At 40.0% G+C, this 15,117-nt stretch overlaps 1 protein-coding gene across 4 annotated transcripts in view; it reads right to left on the bottom strand.

Annotated features, from left to right (window-relative positions):
• The window catches only part of INO80D (INO80 complex subunit D), a 64,729-nt gene that overhangs the window by 30,258 nt on the left and 19,354 nt on the right, over positions 1–15,117 (bottom strand). For all 4 annotated transcript variants that reach the window (XM_029933987.1, XM_029933988.1, XM_029933985.1 and 1 more), the window contains 2 exons: positions 10,915–11,672; positions 3,214–3,322 (listed from right to left, as the gene is read on the bottom strand). In XM_029933987.1, coding sequence (XP_029789847.1) covers positions 3,214–3,322; positions 10,915–11,672 — 867 coding nt within the window. The remainder of the gene's footprint in view (positions 1–3,213; positions 3,323–10,914; positions 11,673–15,117) is intronic.

Here is a 15,117-nt window from a genome sequence, read left to right as displayed (position 1 = left end):
AACTATCGATAGAACTCCCTTATGACCCAGCAATAGCACTGCTAGGGATTTACTCAAGAGATACAGAAATGCTGAAGCATAGGAGCACATGTACCCCAATGTACATAGCAGCAATGTCAACAATAGCCAAAACATGGAAAGAGCCTAAATGTCCATCACCTGATGAGTGGATCAAGAAGATGTGGTATATATACACAATGGAGTCCTACATGGCAATGAGAAAGAATGAAATATGGCCATTTGTAGGAAAATGGATGGACCTTGAGGGTGTCATGCTAAGTGAAATAAGCCAGGCAGAGAAGGATGGAAACCATATGTTTGCACTCATAGGTCTAACAGGAGAACAGGAGAAACCTAATGGAGGACCAGGGGGAGGGGAAGAGGGAAATAGAGTTGGGGAGAGAAAGGGATGCAAAACCTGAGAGACTATTGAATGCTGAAAATCAACTGAGAGTTGAAGGGGAAGGGCGGGGGAAAAGGGTGGTGCTGATGGAGGAGGGCACTTGTGGGGAAGAGCACTGGGTTTTGTATGGAAACCAATTTGACAATAAACTATTTTTTAAAAAAAACTAAAGTCTTTAAACAGAACAAAAAACAAAACAAAAGAAGGCCAAACTTTCTCCCTAAAATTTCAAGTATACACTTAGTGTAGCCAAAAAAACTCATGAAAAGGTTCTTGGGGGGGAGGGGGTCGTGGAGAATGGTGCTGAGACCACTACCAGTTTTTCTTCCAAAATTCCAAAACCTCAATGAACTCACTGAAGATTCTTAAATGGTAAAACCTAGAGTAATTTTAAATGGCAAAACTTCTTAAAGATATAATGGACAGGCTAGGTCGGGCCAATTTTCTACAGCTGTCCATTTTCTGCTGGACTTACCCCCAAGGTACAATAAATGACAAGTAGCTGCAATAAGAACTGAAATAATGTTGTTCTGTGGGTAGTTTAAATACAGGACAACGGTCCCCAAGAGAGGGCACAGTGGCAGATACAGACACGGAGATGCAGACTAAGAAAGTGTGGCAAACCAGGCCAATCCAAGTCCCACCCAAGGGAGACCCTATGGCATGCCCGATGCCCAGAGCACAAGAGTTCGACAAGAATACGCTGAGTGAGTGAGTGAGTGAATGAATAAAGGGCAAAGATTAAAGTGAATGCTGGACAAGCGAGGATGACTGTTATTAAAAAAAAAATATCCTGAAGGAAAGGAGAACCGGGGAAAGAGTATCATGGAAAGTCAGTAGGCAGAAGTGACCATGAAAGTAAAATGCCACAGAGATGAAGAAAAACTCAACGGTCACAAGCCTAAAACAAAAGAAATATTCTGAAAACTCTGCAAGAATAGAGGGCAGAAACAGGGGCACCCGGGTGGTTCAGTTGGTTAAGTAATGGACTCTTGGTTCAGCTCAGGTCATGAACTCGAAGTTTGTGAGTTCCAGCCCTGCATCAGGCTCCACACTGACAGTGAGAGCCTGCTTGGGATTCTCTCTCGCCCTCTCCCTGCCCCTCCCCTGTGTGCACATGCTCTCAGTCTCTCAAAAGGAAAGGAAAGGGAAAGGGAAAGGAAAAGGAAAAGGTAAGAAAAGAGAAAAGAAAAGAAAGAATAGAGGGCAGAAACAATAGACAGTGCTCCTAATCAAGAGCAAATATGCCCAGTATCGATGTTCAGTTCATCTTAAGAATCCCAACAAGAATCTTAACTACCATTAATTAGTCATTTCCCATGTATAGGGTATTATGCTAAGAATTTACTTATGTTACTCATTTACAGCAATCTGGAAAATTAATTCAAAATATCCCAAATTAAGGTAAGCTGATATGATCAAACTTATGAAGCATAACGGATAGTATCTGTTACTACGAAGGTATGGGTTCAACTGTACTCTCTGATAAAAAAGACTACACTAGTGGTAAGGAAGCAGGCTTCCAACTAGTTCTCCTCACTCTAGCTCCAGGCCCCAGTAAGCTCCCCAGGTACTTTAGCTTAGTGAACCTTTGTACTACTTAATGATTATTTCTCAATTTGAACTGGCATTTTGGTTTATGCATTAGTCGCTAACGATTCGGTTCCCTAGGCCTAATTATTTCTGGGTGTACTAACAGATCACATTTTAAGCCTATAAACTAAAAAACCAGACCCTAGAGAATATATGTCCATACAACAATACTGTGAAATTCTAGGAGTCCGCCAGGGGCAGATAGCTGGTCTCGCCTCTATCTTGACAAACATCTATTCAAACCACAATACTTAAAAATCATCATAATAATAATTAGCTGAGTCTGAGAGTCATCTTTGGCTCCAGAGACGGATCTGCTTCAGCACGCTGCACCGAACCAAGTGAGTCGCCAAGGCAGTCCCCGGAAACAGAACGCGCTTCCTCACTATCCAGGAAGGGGCTGCGCGTTACTCAATCTTCAGCTTTCTCGTCAGGTAGATACCAAGAACTTCTAGTGAGATTATCTTGAAAGACATTTTAGCACATTAGAAATACTCAGCACTTGGGGCACCTGAGTGGCTCAGTCGGTTAAGTGTCTGACTTCGACTCAGGTCATGATCTCACAGTTCATGCGTTCGAACCCCATGTTGGGCTCTGTGCTGACAGCTCGGAGCCTAAAGCCTGCTTTGGATTCCGTGTCTCCTCCATTCTCTGCCCCTCTCCCCCACTAGCCTGCTCGCATGTGCTTGCTCGCGCTCTCACTCTCTCTCTCTCTCTCTCTCTCTCAAAAATAAAAAATAAATACTCAGCACTTAAGAAATATTAAAGAATGGATCGATCTTGTAGAAAACAGATGAAGTAAAAAGCCCTGCTTTTCAGCTACTATAAGAGCAGAGCCAAAGAAGATCCAGATAAGTCAGACGGTGGGACTCCAAAAAGCCCTGGGACCACAGGCAAGTTCCTCAACCTGTCTGGGCCCTGGTTTCCTCTCCTGTAAAATGGGGAAATGAGACTAGGTCACCTCGAAGATCCCTTTTCCGTTCTAAAGTCTACTACAATTGGTTCCTTTGGTGATAAATGGGAAAGGTACAGAAACAAAGTTCCCAAGAAAGCTGGAGTAGCTTTCCTCAAACAATATAGCACACTTCTTCCCAAGTGGAATCTATTTCATTACCATAAAACTAGGGCCAATGAAATAAAGAAACATTAGCATATAGAGCGAAAGATCAGGCCGCGACAGGGGTAATTAAAGAATAAAAGCAAAACAGAAGCCTTACGTGTGTCTTTCATATCTGAGGGTTTCTCGGATGGACCACGCCACCTGGTACGGCGAGGCCTGCTCAGAGTCCTCCGGGTCCTCTCCGCTCTCTTCCGACCAGTCCAACCCTGGGACAGATGGGAGGACATTGCAAGTTAGAAGAAATGTATTCTTATTTAAAACTTAGAACAAAAAGCTACCCAAAATGCATCGTGCAAAAAAATCTACAGCCCATACTATCACAGCGTACATAAAATGCCTCCTGGTGAGTTTCATCCCTGTTCTGACAAAAATATTAATAATAAATATGACATATACTCAGGTTAAAATAATGACATTATAACAAAAAGCTATATTGCAAGAATGAAATTCTTTTGTCAGACATTTCAGAGGAGAAACAATATAAACAGAGATTTCAAGTTACCCACCCCCTCTCCTGCCAAAAAGGTAGAATTTCTGAAGTAACAAACCATTATGCATGAAACATCATACATTCTGACATACACAATGCCAAAGAAACCTAAAACATATTCAAAATGGTAGGTAAAGAAGGCTAATAATGTATGTTCAGGTAAGAAGAAAATCCAGAGGCACTGGTGAAATCACTCTATATTTCAACTCTATATTCACTCTATATATCAATATTTCTATATTTCAAAGAAGGGCCTTAGAATAAATTGTCAAAAGCAGACACTTCATGCCCTTTCCCAACACCTCCAGAAGGAAAGGACTCTGTTCACGGGGCAGGGCCATTCCCTGACTGGTGCCCTCTGCAGGAAGAGGGAAGGGTAGGAGAGCAATAATCTATTTCTCATGTGGCGTGGTTTTTTTTTTTAATTCTTTTAAACAAGAGCTGCCATACTTTGTGGCATTTTGAAAAACAAGTTTAGAGGGAAAAAGGGAGAAATACAGTGTGAACAATCACTTATTTTGTTAAATGCTACTGTTTTTAACGATTGGATAGTTACCAGGTTCCAACATAAATGTTTTACCTTTAGTGAAGTTTTGTATCTTGAAGAGGTCTTAGTACTGATGTTACACAGCCTAACATACATAACTTCAATATACTCATAATGCTATGAGACTTTAATTAGATACCTTGGTAAATACTGATGTTGTACAGTCTAACATACATAACTTTATATTTTTTTAAATGTTTTATTTATTTTTGAGAGAGAGAGAGAGAGAGACAGCATGAGCAGGGGAGGGTCAGAGGGAGAGGGAGACACAGAATCTGAAGCAAGCTCCAGGCTCTGAGCTGTCAGCACAGAGCCCAACATGGGGCTCGAACCCACAAACCATGAGATCATGACATGAACTGAAGCTGGACGCTCAACTGACTGAGCCACCAGGCTTTAATACACTCATGACTATGAGACGTTAGATAACTTCATAACTAGTATGGTCTTCCTTCTTAAACCCCCCAAATCAAAAGATCATCTTCATTAGACACTTATGTTAAAAAGGACCTCACGCATTGCTTCTAAAATTAAAATGAGTTTATATGTGCTAAATAGGGAAATTAAGAAAAGGTTAATCAAAATGCAAATTATAAATGCTTAAAATTAAATAACACACAGCCACTGGCATAAAGAAACCCCAAATCTAGTTCCAAGATGACTATCCAAAGGTGTCAAGTCACCTTAAAAAGTAAGTTACTTTCTTTCTACTAAAATAGAGGTTACAAAAAGCAAAGCCAAGAACAATCACAATAGCATTAGCTTCAAGACAGGATACTGAAAGGCAACATCTTTCAAACACAAAGTTACATTTAAGGCACTTTCAAAAATGAGGGCATGAATAATCTTTTATTGTTTTTATATAATTAACAGCAATTTCTACTGAGCCACCTATAGCTTCTCTGGAAAAGTCAAGATCTAAGTTGAAAGTACTAAGATGGAAGTGTTTCTCTTGTGAAATTAACTGTCCAATAAAGCAAACCTTTGATCTTGGCTTCATTATCAGGAGTTTTAGTGTAACTGAGATAACCAGCCCAGGCAAGCCTGTAAACGTTGATTACAGGACTGCGTGTTTCTTTAAGTGTTCTCTGCTGACACAAATGCAGGCTGTACTTGGTCCCAACAGTGCATTACAATCTCTCTTCTCCAAAGTAACCTTTGTTTTAAAAAACCTAGGCCCCTAATATGCTTGAATAAAAAAGACAGTTCATTTTCCGTAAGTTTTCTTTCTGTTCATAATGACAGAGGGGCGTCTGCCTGGCTCAGTCAGTTAAGCTTAAGCGCCCGACTTCGGCTCAGGCCATGATCTCAAGGTTCGTGGGTTTGAGCCCCACGTGGGGCTCTGTGCTGACAGCTCAGAGCCTGAAGCCTGCTTCAGATTCTGTGTGTCTCCCTCTCTCTGCCCCTCCCCTGCTCACACTGTCTCTCTTTTTCTCAAAAATAAACACACATAAAAAATTTTTTTTAATTCAAAATGATAGAAAACCAGCCCTCAACACAACATAGTTTGTTTCAAAAGCTAAAAAAAGGTCAGCAACCACAGATAATCAAAAATATAAATCAATATTTAGAAGATGACATAGGTCAATTGTGGAATAAGAGGCAAACATCTAGAAAAGAATAAAGTTAGATCTTTGCCCCAAAACTCAAACCTAATGAATTCCAAATAGAGGACTGTAATGTAATTAATAAGACAATAAAAGGACTAAAAGAACATGTAGGTGAATATATTACACATTCTTGCAACGAAGAGAGTCCAAACAGGTAAAAAACAAAATAAAACAAAACAATAAACCTGATTCAAAAGAAAAAACACACATACACACAAAGATTTAGAATTCATGGGGCACCTGGGCGGCTCAGGTGGTTGGGTGTCCAACTTCAGCTCAGGTCATGATATCATGCGTTCGAGCCCCACATGGGGCTCTGTGCTGACACCTCAGAGCCAGGAGCCTGCTTCATATTCTGTGTTGTGTCTCCCCTTCTCTTTGCCCCTCCCCCATTCATGCTCTGTCTCTCTCTGTCTCTCAAAAATAAATAAACGTTGGGAAAAAAAAAAAAGATTTAGAATTCAGGATTTCAACTCCTAAATTCCAAAATCATTATCACAGACATTTAAAAGCAAAATAACAAATGGGCAGGAGGAGAGGATTTGCAGCAAATATAAAATATGTATAAAAACGGTTACCAAATCAATAAAAAGAGATACTTCCATAAAAATGAGTGAAAAAAAACTCTGAAAAGGCAAAAAAGAACAAGACCTATAAACGTTCAAAATGCATATGAACAACTATTCAAAACTACATTATTAATTCAAAATAGCAGTTCTTACTCCAAGTATGGTCCATAGATCGCCAGGGGTCTCGGAGACCCTCTTAGGGATTTCCTTAGGTCAACACTACCTTCAAAATAACAGTAAGACATTATTGGCTCTTTTCACCATGTTGACATTTGCACTGATGTAGGGGAAAAACCAAAAACAAAAAACAAAACCAGAGAGAGAATAAACCTGCCAGCGTCTCGGCGTGAATTAGCACAATGGCACCAAATCCCACTAGCGGTCATTATAGGTTTCACGCCATGAGTTGCAGTGAAATAAAAGCCAAAAACAACAGTTGTAAGAATATCTTTGACAAAGCACTTGTACATTAAAGACTGCTGATTTTATTAAATCTCAATTCTTGACCACACCTCTCTCCAGCAGTCTTTGGGACTCAACGGGAAGTCCATGCCCCAGAAAGCATGGCAGCTGCCCTGAGGAAAACACCTGCACCACCGGTTCAGCTGTGGCCTCAACCAGCGGCTTTTCCATCCAACACCATTTTTATTTGAAAGAGTGACTGACAAACTACAGTTACTAAGACCTGGATATCTGGCAGTCATGTTTTTCTAAGATGAACACAGTCAAGCTGCCACTTCAAAGAAAACAATGGACAGTATTTGCTGCCAAGTATGAAATTCACATTTTCACTTGAAAGCTTCATTTTTCTTTTTTTAAAAACCTGAAGTCTTCACTGAGTCTGACAACTTTTGAAAGGATTTTTCTGATTAGACTAGGGGGAGAATTAATGAATGTGATTTTTAAGTTTTGTATAATGAGATATATCAACATTTGGAACATATGTTTAACGTGGTAAACTGATCCAAATGACCAACACATGATGTTACAAAATAATGAATGGATAAAAAGATCCATTCAAAGTACAAAGTACATCAATGGATTTTAATGTAATGGTTTGCAAAAAACCCTTGATGTGGCTTCAGATTCCACATTGCCACTAATCTTTAAAACCTACCACTTGTTGGGGGCGACTGGGTGGCTCAGTCAGTTAAGCATCTAACCCTTGACTTTGGCTCAGGTCATCAGAGCCCTGAGTTGGGCTCTGTGCTGACAGCATGGGGCCTGCTTGGTATGCTCTCTCCTCTCTGCCCTCCTTCCACTTGCTCTCTCTCTCTCTCTCTTTTTCTCAGAACAAATAAACATCAAAAAAGAAAGAAGAGGGCACCTCTTTTCAATGACTCACTTGGACGGGTGAGCGTCCAACTTTAGCTCAGGTCAAGTTCTCGCAGATTTTGAGTTTGAGCCCCACATTAGGCTTGTCAGCGCAGAGCCTGCTTCAGATGCTCTGTCCCCTCCTCTCCTGCTCTCTCTCAAAAATAAACATTAAAAAAAAAAGTTGCAAACACTTAAAAAAAGAAAAAAATAACTACCACTTTTGAAATTTTGGTGTGGAATCAAGTAAGAATCTCCATAATTATTTTTTAAAAACTAGTAAAATATTCCTCCCTTTTCCAACTACAAATGTGTAAGGCCATATTTTTATATACTAATCAAAACCACATAATACGACAGATTGAATGCAGGAGTAGACAGGAGAATCTAGCTGTCTTCAGCAAATCACACATTAAAATTTGCCAAACAATGTAAAATAATGCTGCTCTTCTCGTTTTATTTCTTTGGGAAAACATAGCTATTTTTCATAAAAAGAACATGTTAACATGTAGTGACTTTGTTGTCATCTTTAAATGCACTAGCATTTTAGAAATTTCTTAGTTTTAACTTCTAATTCAGTAAATATCAATAACTATAACTAACATACACAAAGGCTGAATAGTGTCATCAATAAACTTTAAGAGTGTAAAGGGATTGCTTCTAAGGCCAAAAAACTTGAGAAACACTGATCTAAAGTACACAAATCAAAGAATATTTTGGGGGCGCCTGGGTGGCTCAGTTGGTTAAGCGTCCGATTTTGGCTCAGGTCATGATCTCACAGTTCGTGGGTTCAAGCCCCACATCTGGCTCTTTGCTGACAGCTAAGAGCCTGGAGTCTGCTTTGGATTCTGTGTCTCCCTCTCTGTCTGCCCCTCCCCTGCTTGTGCTCTTTCTTGCTCTCTCTCAAAAATAAACATTAAAAATTTTTTAATTAAAAAAAGGTAAATTTTGTATCAAATTTGCAAAGGTGAAGTAACAACTAGTATCTTGTACTATAAAGAGGTGTAGAAACTGTCATTCTCATACACTGCTGAAAGAAGGGTAATGTGACAAAATAATTCTGAAGAAAATATTTGACAACATGTATCAAAAAGCTTTCTATTTTACGTTTTATTTAGAAAGAGCATGAGTGGGGGGAGGGGCAGAAGCAGAAAAGGAGAGCATCCCAAGCAGGCTCTGTGTGGTCAGTGCAGAGGTGATGCATGGCTTTATCTCATGAACTGTGAGATCATAATCTGAGCTCAAATCAAGAGTCAGACACTTAACTGACTGAGCTCCCCAGGTGCCCTTCAAAAAGCTTTTTTAAAAATGCAAAAGCAAAAAAAAACAAAAAGCAAAAGCTTGGAATCATCAATTCTGCTTCTAGGAATCTATTTCAAGGAAAAATTAAAGATGTGATAGTAATTATTTTCCTGTGAGACTATACAGCCACAACACTTTATAATGATACAAACTGCAAATAGTCTAAATCACAAAAATAACTCAGCTGTGACAAATGACAGTGTATAAAAAATTACTTCCTTGATAGTCCATTATGAAAAAATTTTAAAATAGGTTACCAAACTTTATGTAGAGCAGGAACCCAATTTTACATATCTTAAATATACCATGGCATTAACAAATCAGTATTAATAAGGTTTGGGTGTTTTATTATTTTTATCTACACCTTTAAGTTTTATTAGTTGTTTTAATTACCAAAAGGTATACCTGGTTTAATAACAGGTGAAACAATATAAAACTATAATATAAGAAGAGTTACCTTTCCCAGCTCTGTAAAAACACATCCTGAACAGTTTTATCCCCTCTTGAGGGCCCATGTTAGCAGCCTGGTAGTGTATATCCAGTTACACTTTATCTACCATCACAGCCAACAGGAAAACACCTATCTATCCATATGCTTGATCAATAGATACACGGATGCCCCTTGTTTATTTTTTTAAAAATGGGATAATACAATACCCCTTGATTCTTTTCTACTTGATGTAACAAGGCGCAATCAGTTAAAAGATACAGATTTCTTTTTAATAGCTCATAATACTTCATAAAGCATATATATATATATAAATATATATATATATATGTATATATATACACCATAATCTACTCAAGGTCTCCTACTGGTTACAAAGATTGTGGATTTTTAATATAGCAAGCAATGTTGCAATAAACATCCTTGAACACATACCCTTACATATATATATATATATATTAATCCAAAGATAGGGTCCCAAAAGTGAATTTGCTGGCTATATAAACACACTCTTAATTAGTAAATAGTACCATATTACTTATCTGCGATGTAGAAGCCTCATCAACACTGGATATGGTTTTTGCCAAGCTGATAGTAACTTACTGTTACTTTAATTTGCCTTTCTTCACCTGCTATGGGGATCGGGGTTTACATTGGTTTACTGACCATTTTTATTTCTTCCTGTTCCTCTATTCCCATCCTTTTCCTATTTTCCTATTCTATTGCTATCATTTGTCATGCAAGTAATTTTTCCTAAATCACAGCTCACACCATATTTATGAATAAATTTTAAATGAATTTAAAGTTTAAATAATCAGGGGCACCTGGGTGGCTCAGTCAGTTAAGCTTCGGACTCTGATTTCAGCTCAGGTCACAATCGAGGTTCACCGGCTTGGGACCCTCTCTCTGATCCTCCCTTGCTCTGGAAGGTGCCTTTTTCTCAAAAGCAAATAACCTTATTTAAAAAAGTTTAAATAATCAAAAACAAAATAACAAAATATATCTATATGAACTATGGATCAGAGAGATTATCTTGAGCAAGAAAATTCAGAAGCAATAATGATAGACATTTGCCTACATTCAAGTTTTATCTGTATTTTTTTCACTTTTAAATTATGAACAGGTATTGTGCTAGGAATTCTTTTTTTTTTTTTTTACAAGTTTTTTTTTTTTTAACTGTCGGTAGGTATTAACAATGCTATCATTACTCCAAAGTCCTACGATAAGACATGTCAAAAACTTCATGAGACACAGGTGCTGAGCCACAGAGGCACACAACTGCCAGACACCATCAACTGCCGTTGAATACCGCGGCTACAGCCACTACGTAGAAGCTGCGATGGGATTCTACTTCCACACTGCGGCTTCCTTCACAACGCGCGGCCTGAGCACACGGCCCACGGTGGACCCCCGCCCCAGAGCCCTGCACCCCCATCTCCCAGGGGGCAGCTGCGGGCACGCGGCCTCGCGAACAGTTCGCACCAATGTACGATCTGGCGTAAGAGAGAAAGAACTCACCTAGATGGGGGAACAGATCAGTGTCCAACTGATGTTTCTGCGTGCACAGTCTCACGAGTCTCTGCAGTCGGCTGATGCAGGAGAAGTGTGGAGGGAAGGCGGTGGCTTTCATGAGGACCCGGTCGGCGCTGGGCGGGTCCGCGGCGGGCGCCCTGCCGGGGGGCAGGAGGGGCAGCGGCCTCTTGTGCCGCGCTTGTGCTATAGTGTGTGTGGTGGGGGCCACTCCCTGCAGTGGTAGGCTGGTGTTCGGAGGTGGAGGGGACTTGCAGACGAAACCCTGCGGTGGTGGTGGCGGCGGCGGCGGCGGCGCCGGAGGTTTTAAAGAAGTGGGGGAGGGTGACGGGTGGGGGTGCTGCTGCGGGGGCTGCTGCTGTGAAGGTGCAGGAGGGGGACTAAAGTGCTCTTGTCGAACTTTTAAAATCTCGGTCTCTCTCTGGCGCTGCCGATTCTGGGCCAGCTTGCTCTGCAACTTCTTTCTCACCGTTGCCCCTTTCTTTAGGTCATCATCTTCCTCGTTGAAAGCAAATGGGTCTTCCAACTCGGTTTCCAGGTAGTGGAGAGGGACCCTAGCCCCGGGCGGAGAGAGGGACATTCCATCCAGTCCATTGGGCATCTTCAAGGCCAGCGTGGGCACCGTCAGGCTGAAGGCCATGGTATCCATCTGGTGCCTGACCTTTACCTCATCTATAGGATCATTCTTTTTCTTCCTCTCTTTTTTCGGGATAAAGCCAAGTACCTGCAAGTGGCTGTTGCAGTACCTTTAAAAAACACACACAGACGGGGGAAAGGGTTATGATATGTAGAGTAAGAAAAAGGTAATATAAAACTACATGGTATAAACTGTGACTCCTACCTAATATGGTAAAAATTCATGACTATTGCTAACTCTTGGCCTCCATGGATTTAATGTAAACAACTGGCACTATTCTCAAGCAATCCTCCAAGTCTGCCATCTTCCTGAAGCAAGTGTGTGAACTGTGTATGCACAGAGGCTGCTGGACAGAAGTCATTCAAATAGTGAGTGGCCCTGGGTAACTGTCCAGCTATGGCTTCTCACTCTGCTTTATTTTATTTTGTATTCAGAGCATACAAAGTAACTCATCAAGAGTCCAAAGGATCACTTAAAACTCTCCTATGGAGAAAATATATATGTATTTTTTAATATGTGTAGATTCACAAAGATCTTATGACATAGCCCCTAATAATGTCAAGTGTCTACAGTGTAGTCTACACAAACACAGACATACATGCATACACAGTAAGAGAGAAAGGCAAGAGAGAAAGAAGAGAATACAGGAGGGAAGGAAAAGGTAAGTTAAAACTCATTAGTGAGACTACTGATGAAAGGAATTCCTCAACAGCCAGAGAAGTACATGTCTCTACCTGCAGTAAATACTAAAACAATGCCCTTCATACAGATGAGGAAGCTAAACTTGACAGAAATCAAATAACCTGCCCCAAACTCCATAACCCCGTATCTGGAAACTGTCAGAGTGGAGACCTGAACTCAAAGCTCAGGAAAACTCTTAGTAGGTCTTTAACACAAGGCTACTTTTGTAAAGTAAATGGTAGTTTAAAAGTACTAAAAAAGGGCAGAATCCTTCTACATAATAAGAGTGTAGAAGGCATGTTGTTCCAGTAAACCATGCTGAATCCTATGGAGGCTTTTAACCCCTAGAAAAGTGTTTTCCAAACTGGTATTCCTCAAGCAATTCAGACTAGGTTAACAAATCTGTTCTAAAGAGTAGTCCATGCTTAAATAAATTTGGAAAATGCTGGCTTAAACAGAATTAGACAACAATTTTGTTGTTTGGTTCTGATGAACAACTTCTCAAAGTATTTTGTATGATAATGTGCATTATGCTTTGAGGTGGAGATGTATCCATCTGGCAGTGTTTCCCTAACTTATTTGAAAATGGCATCTATTTTGACTGTAGTGCACCCGTGGCGTCTCCATAGGACAGTTTTGGGGGAAAAGGCACAAAAGTAAATAATTAATGTCAATCTTCAAACTCATTGGGCTGCATCAAATAAATTGTTTTTTTCAATGTTTGTTTATTTTTGAGAGAGAAAGAGTGGATGAGCGAAGGAGGGGCAGAGAGAGAGGTAGACAGAGGATCCGAACCAGGCTTACACTATAGCACAGACTGTGACGTGGGGCTCACACCCACGAACCATGAGATCATGATGTGAGCCGAAGTCAAGTCAGATGCTTAACTGACTGAGCCCCTCAAACAAAATTTTAAGTAGCTGTGAAAAATACAGATTCACCAAATAACCTGGAGACATGGTTTTGTTGATTTGTTTTATACATAAATCTATCAGAGGCACTTCTCAATTTTAATAGGACTATTAAGAAAAAGCTTTCTGGACAGTGAGCAGAGTCTCCACACCTAACAAGTTTGGGCTAGGTCTCATATATACCTTAAACAGAACAGATTCATAAAGCGGTGGCCAAGAAGGAAAAAAGTTCAGAGGTAACCACATTAACCAAGCTTCCCAATAAAGAATAAATGATTTCTGTTGTTTTCAAGTCCTTTTCAAATTAACAAAAGGATTAGTGAGGAGAATAATTTCTTTTTTAATTTGGAAATCAAAGCTTTCTGCTCATTACACACAGGCAGCCGGGACCTGGTCCGTGGCGCGGCAGCGGCTGCTCTGCGCGGAGAGCCCTCCCTCCACCCCACGCTCACCGCCCGCTCCGGCCCCTCGTCAGCCCCACCACTACAGAGTCTGGGCTTGCAAAACTACGTCCTCTTCTAAAAGGGAAAAGTGTTCATGGCTAGAATCACAACAGCTTACTCAGTTATGATCGGTGCTTAGTATACAAATACGGATTGATTAGCTATACAGGGGAGTGACTGTTAATGGGCTCTTCTGAGGGGAGGAAAATGCTGTAAAATAGGACTGTGAAGACAGTGGTGCAACCCTGTGAACAGCCTACAAAATACTGCACCAAATACTTCAAATGCATGAATTGTATGGGATGGGAATTATATCTTAACTTAGGTGTTTTAGAAAAGAGTAAACATACAGGAAGCAAAAATTTTTTTGGCAAAATACATTACTAAAAATGTATAAAATTATAGCAAGCAAATTTAAAATTTTATATAAATATAACCACTTACCTCTGAGAAACCAAGGCGATAGTAATAAGCCTTAGCTTCCTGCTGTACGTATATTAGGAAATGAACTTTACTTTTTAAGTATACCAGTACTCCTGCCAAACATAACATTATCCTATTTCGAAAAAGTAGAGTCCCGTAAATTAGCATTCCTAATCCATACCAGGTAAGCTGGACACCAGATAAGAAGAAGCTTCCTATAGCTGACCACTAATCAGATAATTTTATCAACTAAGAGTCCTCGGGAATTTGTTTTCTAAAATAGCACGTAAAACCACCTCAGATTCCTAAGTGTCCAACGAAGAACTGCATTAACAATGAGAGCTTTGCTGGGAGGAGCACTGGGTGTCATATGTAACGGATGAATCACTGGGTTCCACTCCTGAAACCAATTCCACACTGGATGTTAACTCGAATTTTAAAAAATAAAATAAAATAATGAAAGCTTATTTTCCAAAGAATATCAACCTACATTGTATCATATAGTGTAGTTATAACTATCAATATTTATATACATGTTTAGACCTTTTATAAATTCAACCTGGCTTTTTTTTTTTTTTTTTAAGTTTACTTATTTACTTGAGAGAGTAAGTGTGTGTGAGCTGGAGAGAAGCAGAGACGGAGACAGAGGATCAGAAGGGGGCTCTGGGCTGACAGCAGAGAGCCTGAGGCGGGGCTCAAACTCACGAATGAGAATGAGATCATGACCTGAGCTGAAGTCAGACACTTAACCAACTGAGCTGCCCAGGCGCCCCTCAACCTGGATTTCTTGAGGTAACAGAAAAATACTACCTCCTGCTAGCTAACGTCTCCTTTAATCTATTTCCAAACAACCCTATAAATAATAAAACTATTACTACCATTTGCATTGGTTTGACCCAATTTTGACAAAAATGAATGCAATTTTAGTACTTAAGAATTACTTCCCTTGACACAGCAATACACAAAAAGAGTCCTTCCCCTTCTTGTTCTAAAAAGAGGAAATTACTCTAAACATCAAGGTGAAGACCTAGGACTGAGAGAATTAATTATTTTGGAGAAATTCAGAACAATTCCTGCTTTACTTCTTGCTGCTAGC

The sequence above is a fragment of the Suricata suricatta genome, chromosome 3 (genome assembly GCF_006229205.1).
Source record: "Suricata suricatta isolate VVHF042 chromosome 3, meerkat_22Aug2017_6uvM2_HiC, whole genome shotgun sequence".
NCBI lineage: Eukaryota > Metazoa > Chordata > Mammalia > Carnivora > Herpestidae > Suricata > Suricata suricatta.
The sequence above is the reverse complement of the archived record's forward strand: the minus strand, read 5'-3'. Positions and strand labels throughout refer to the sequence as shown.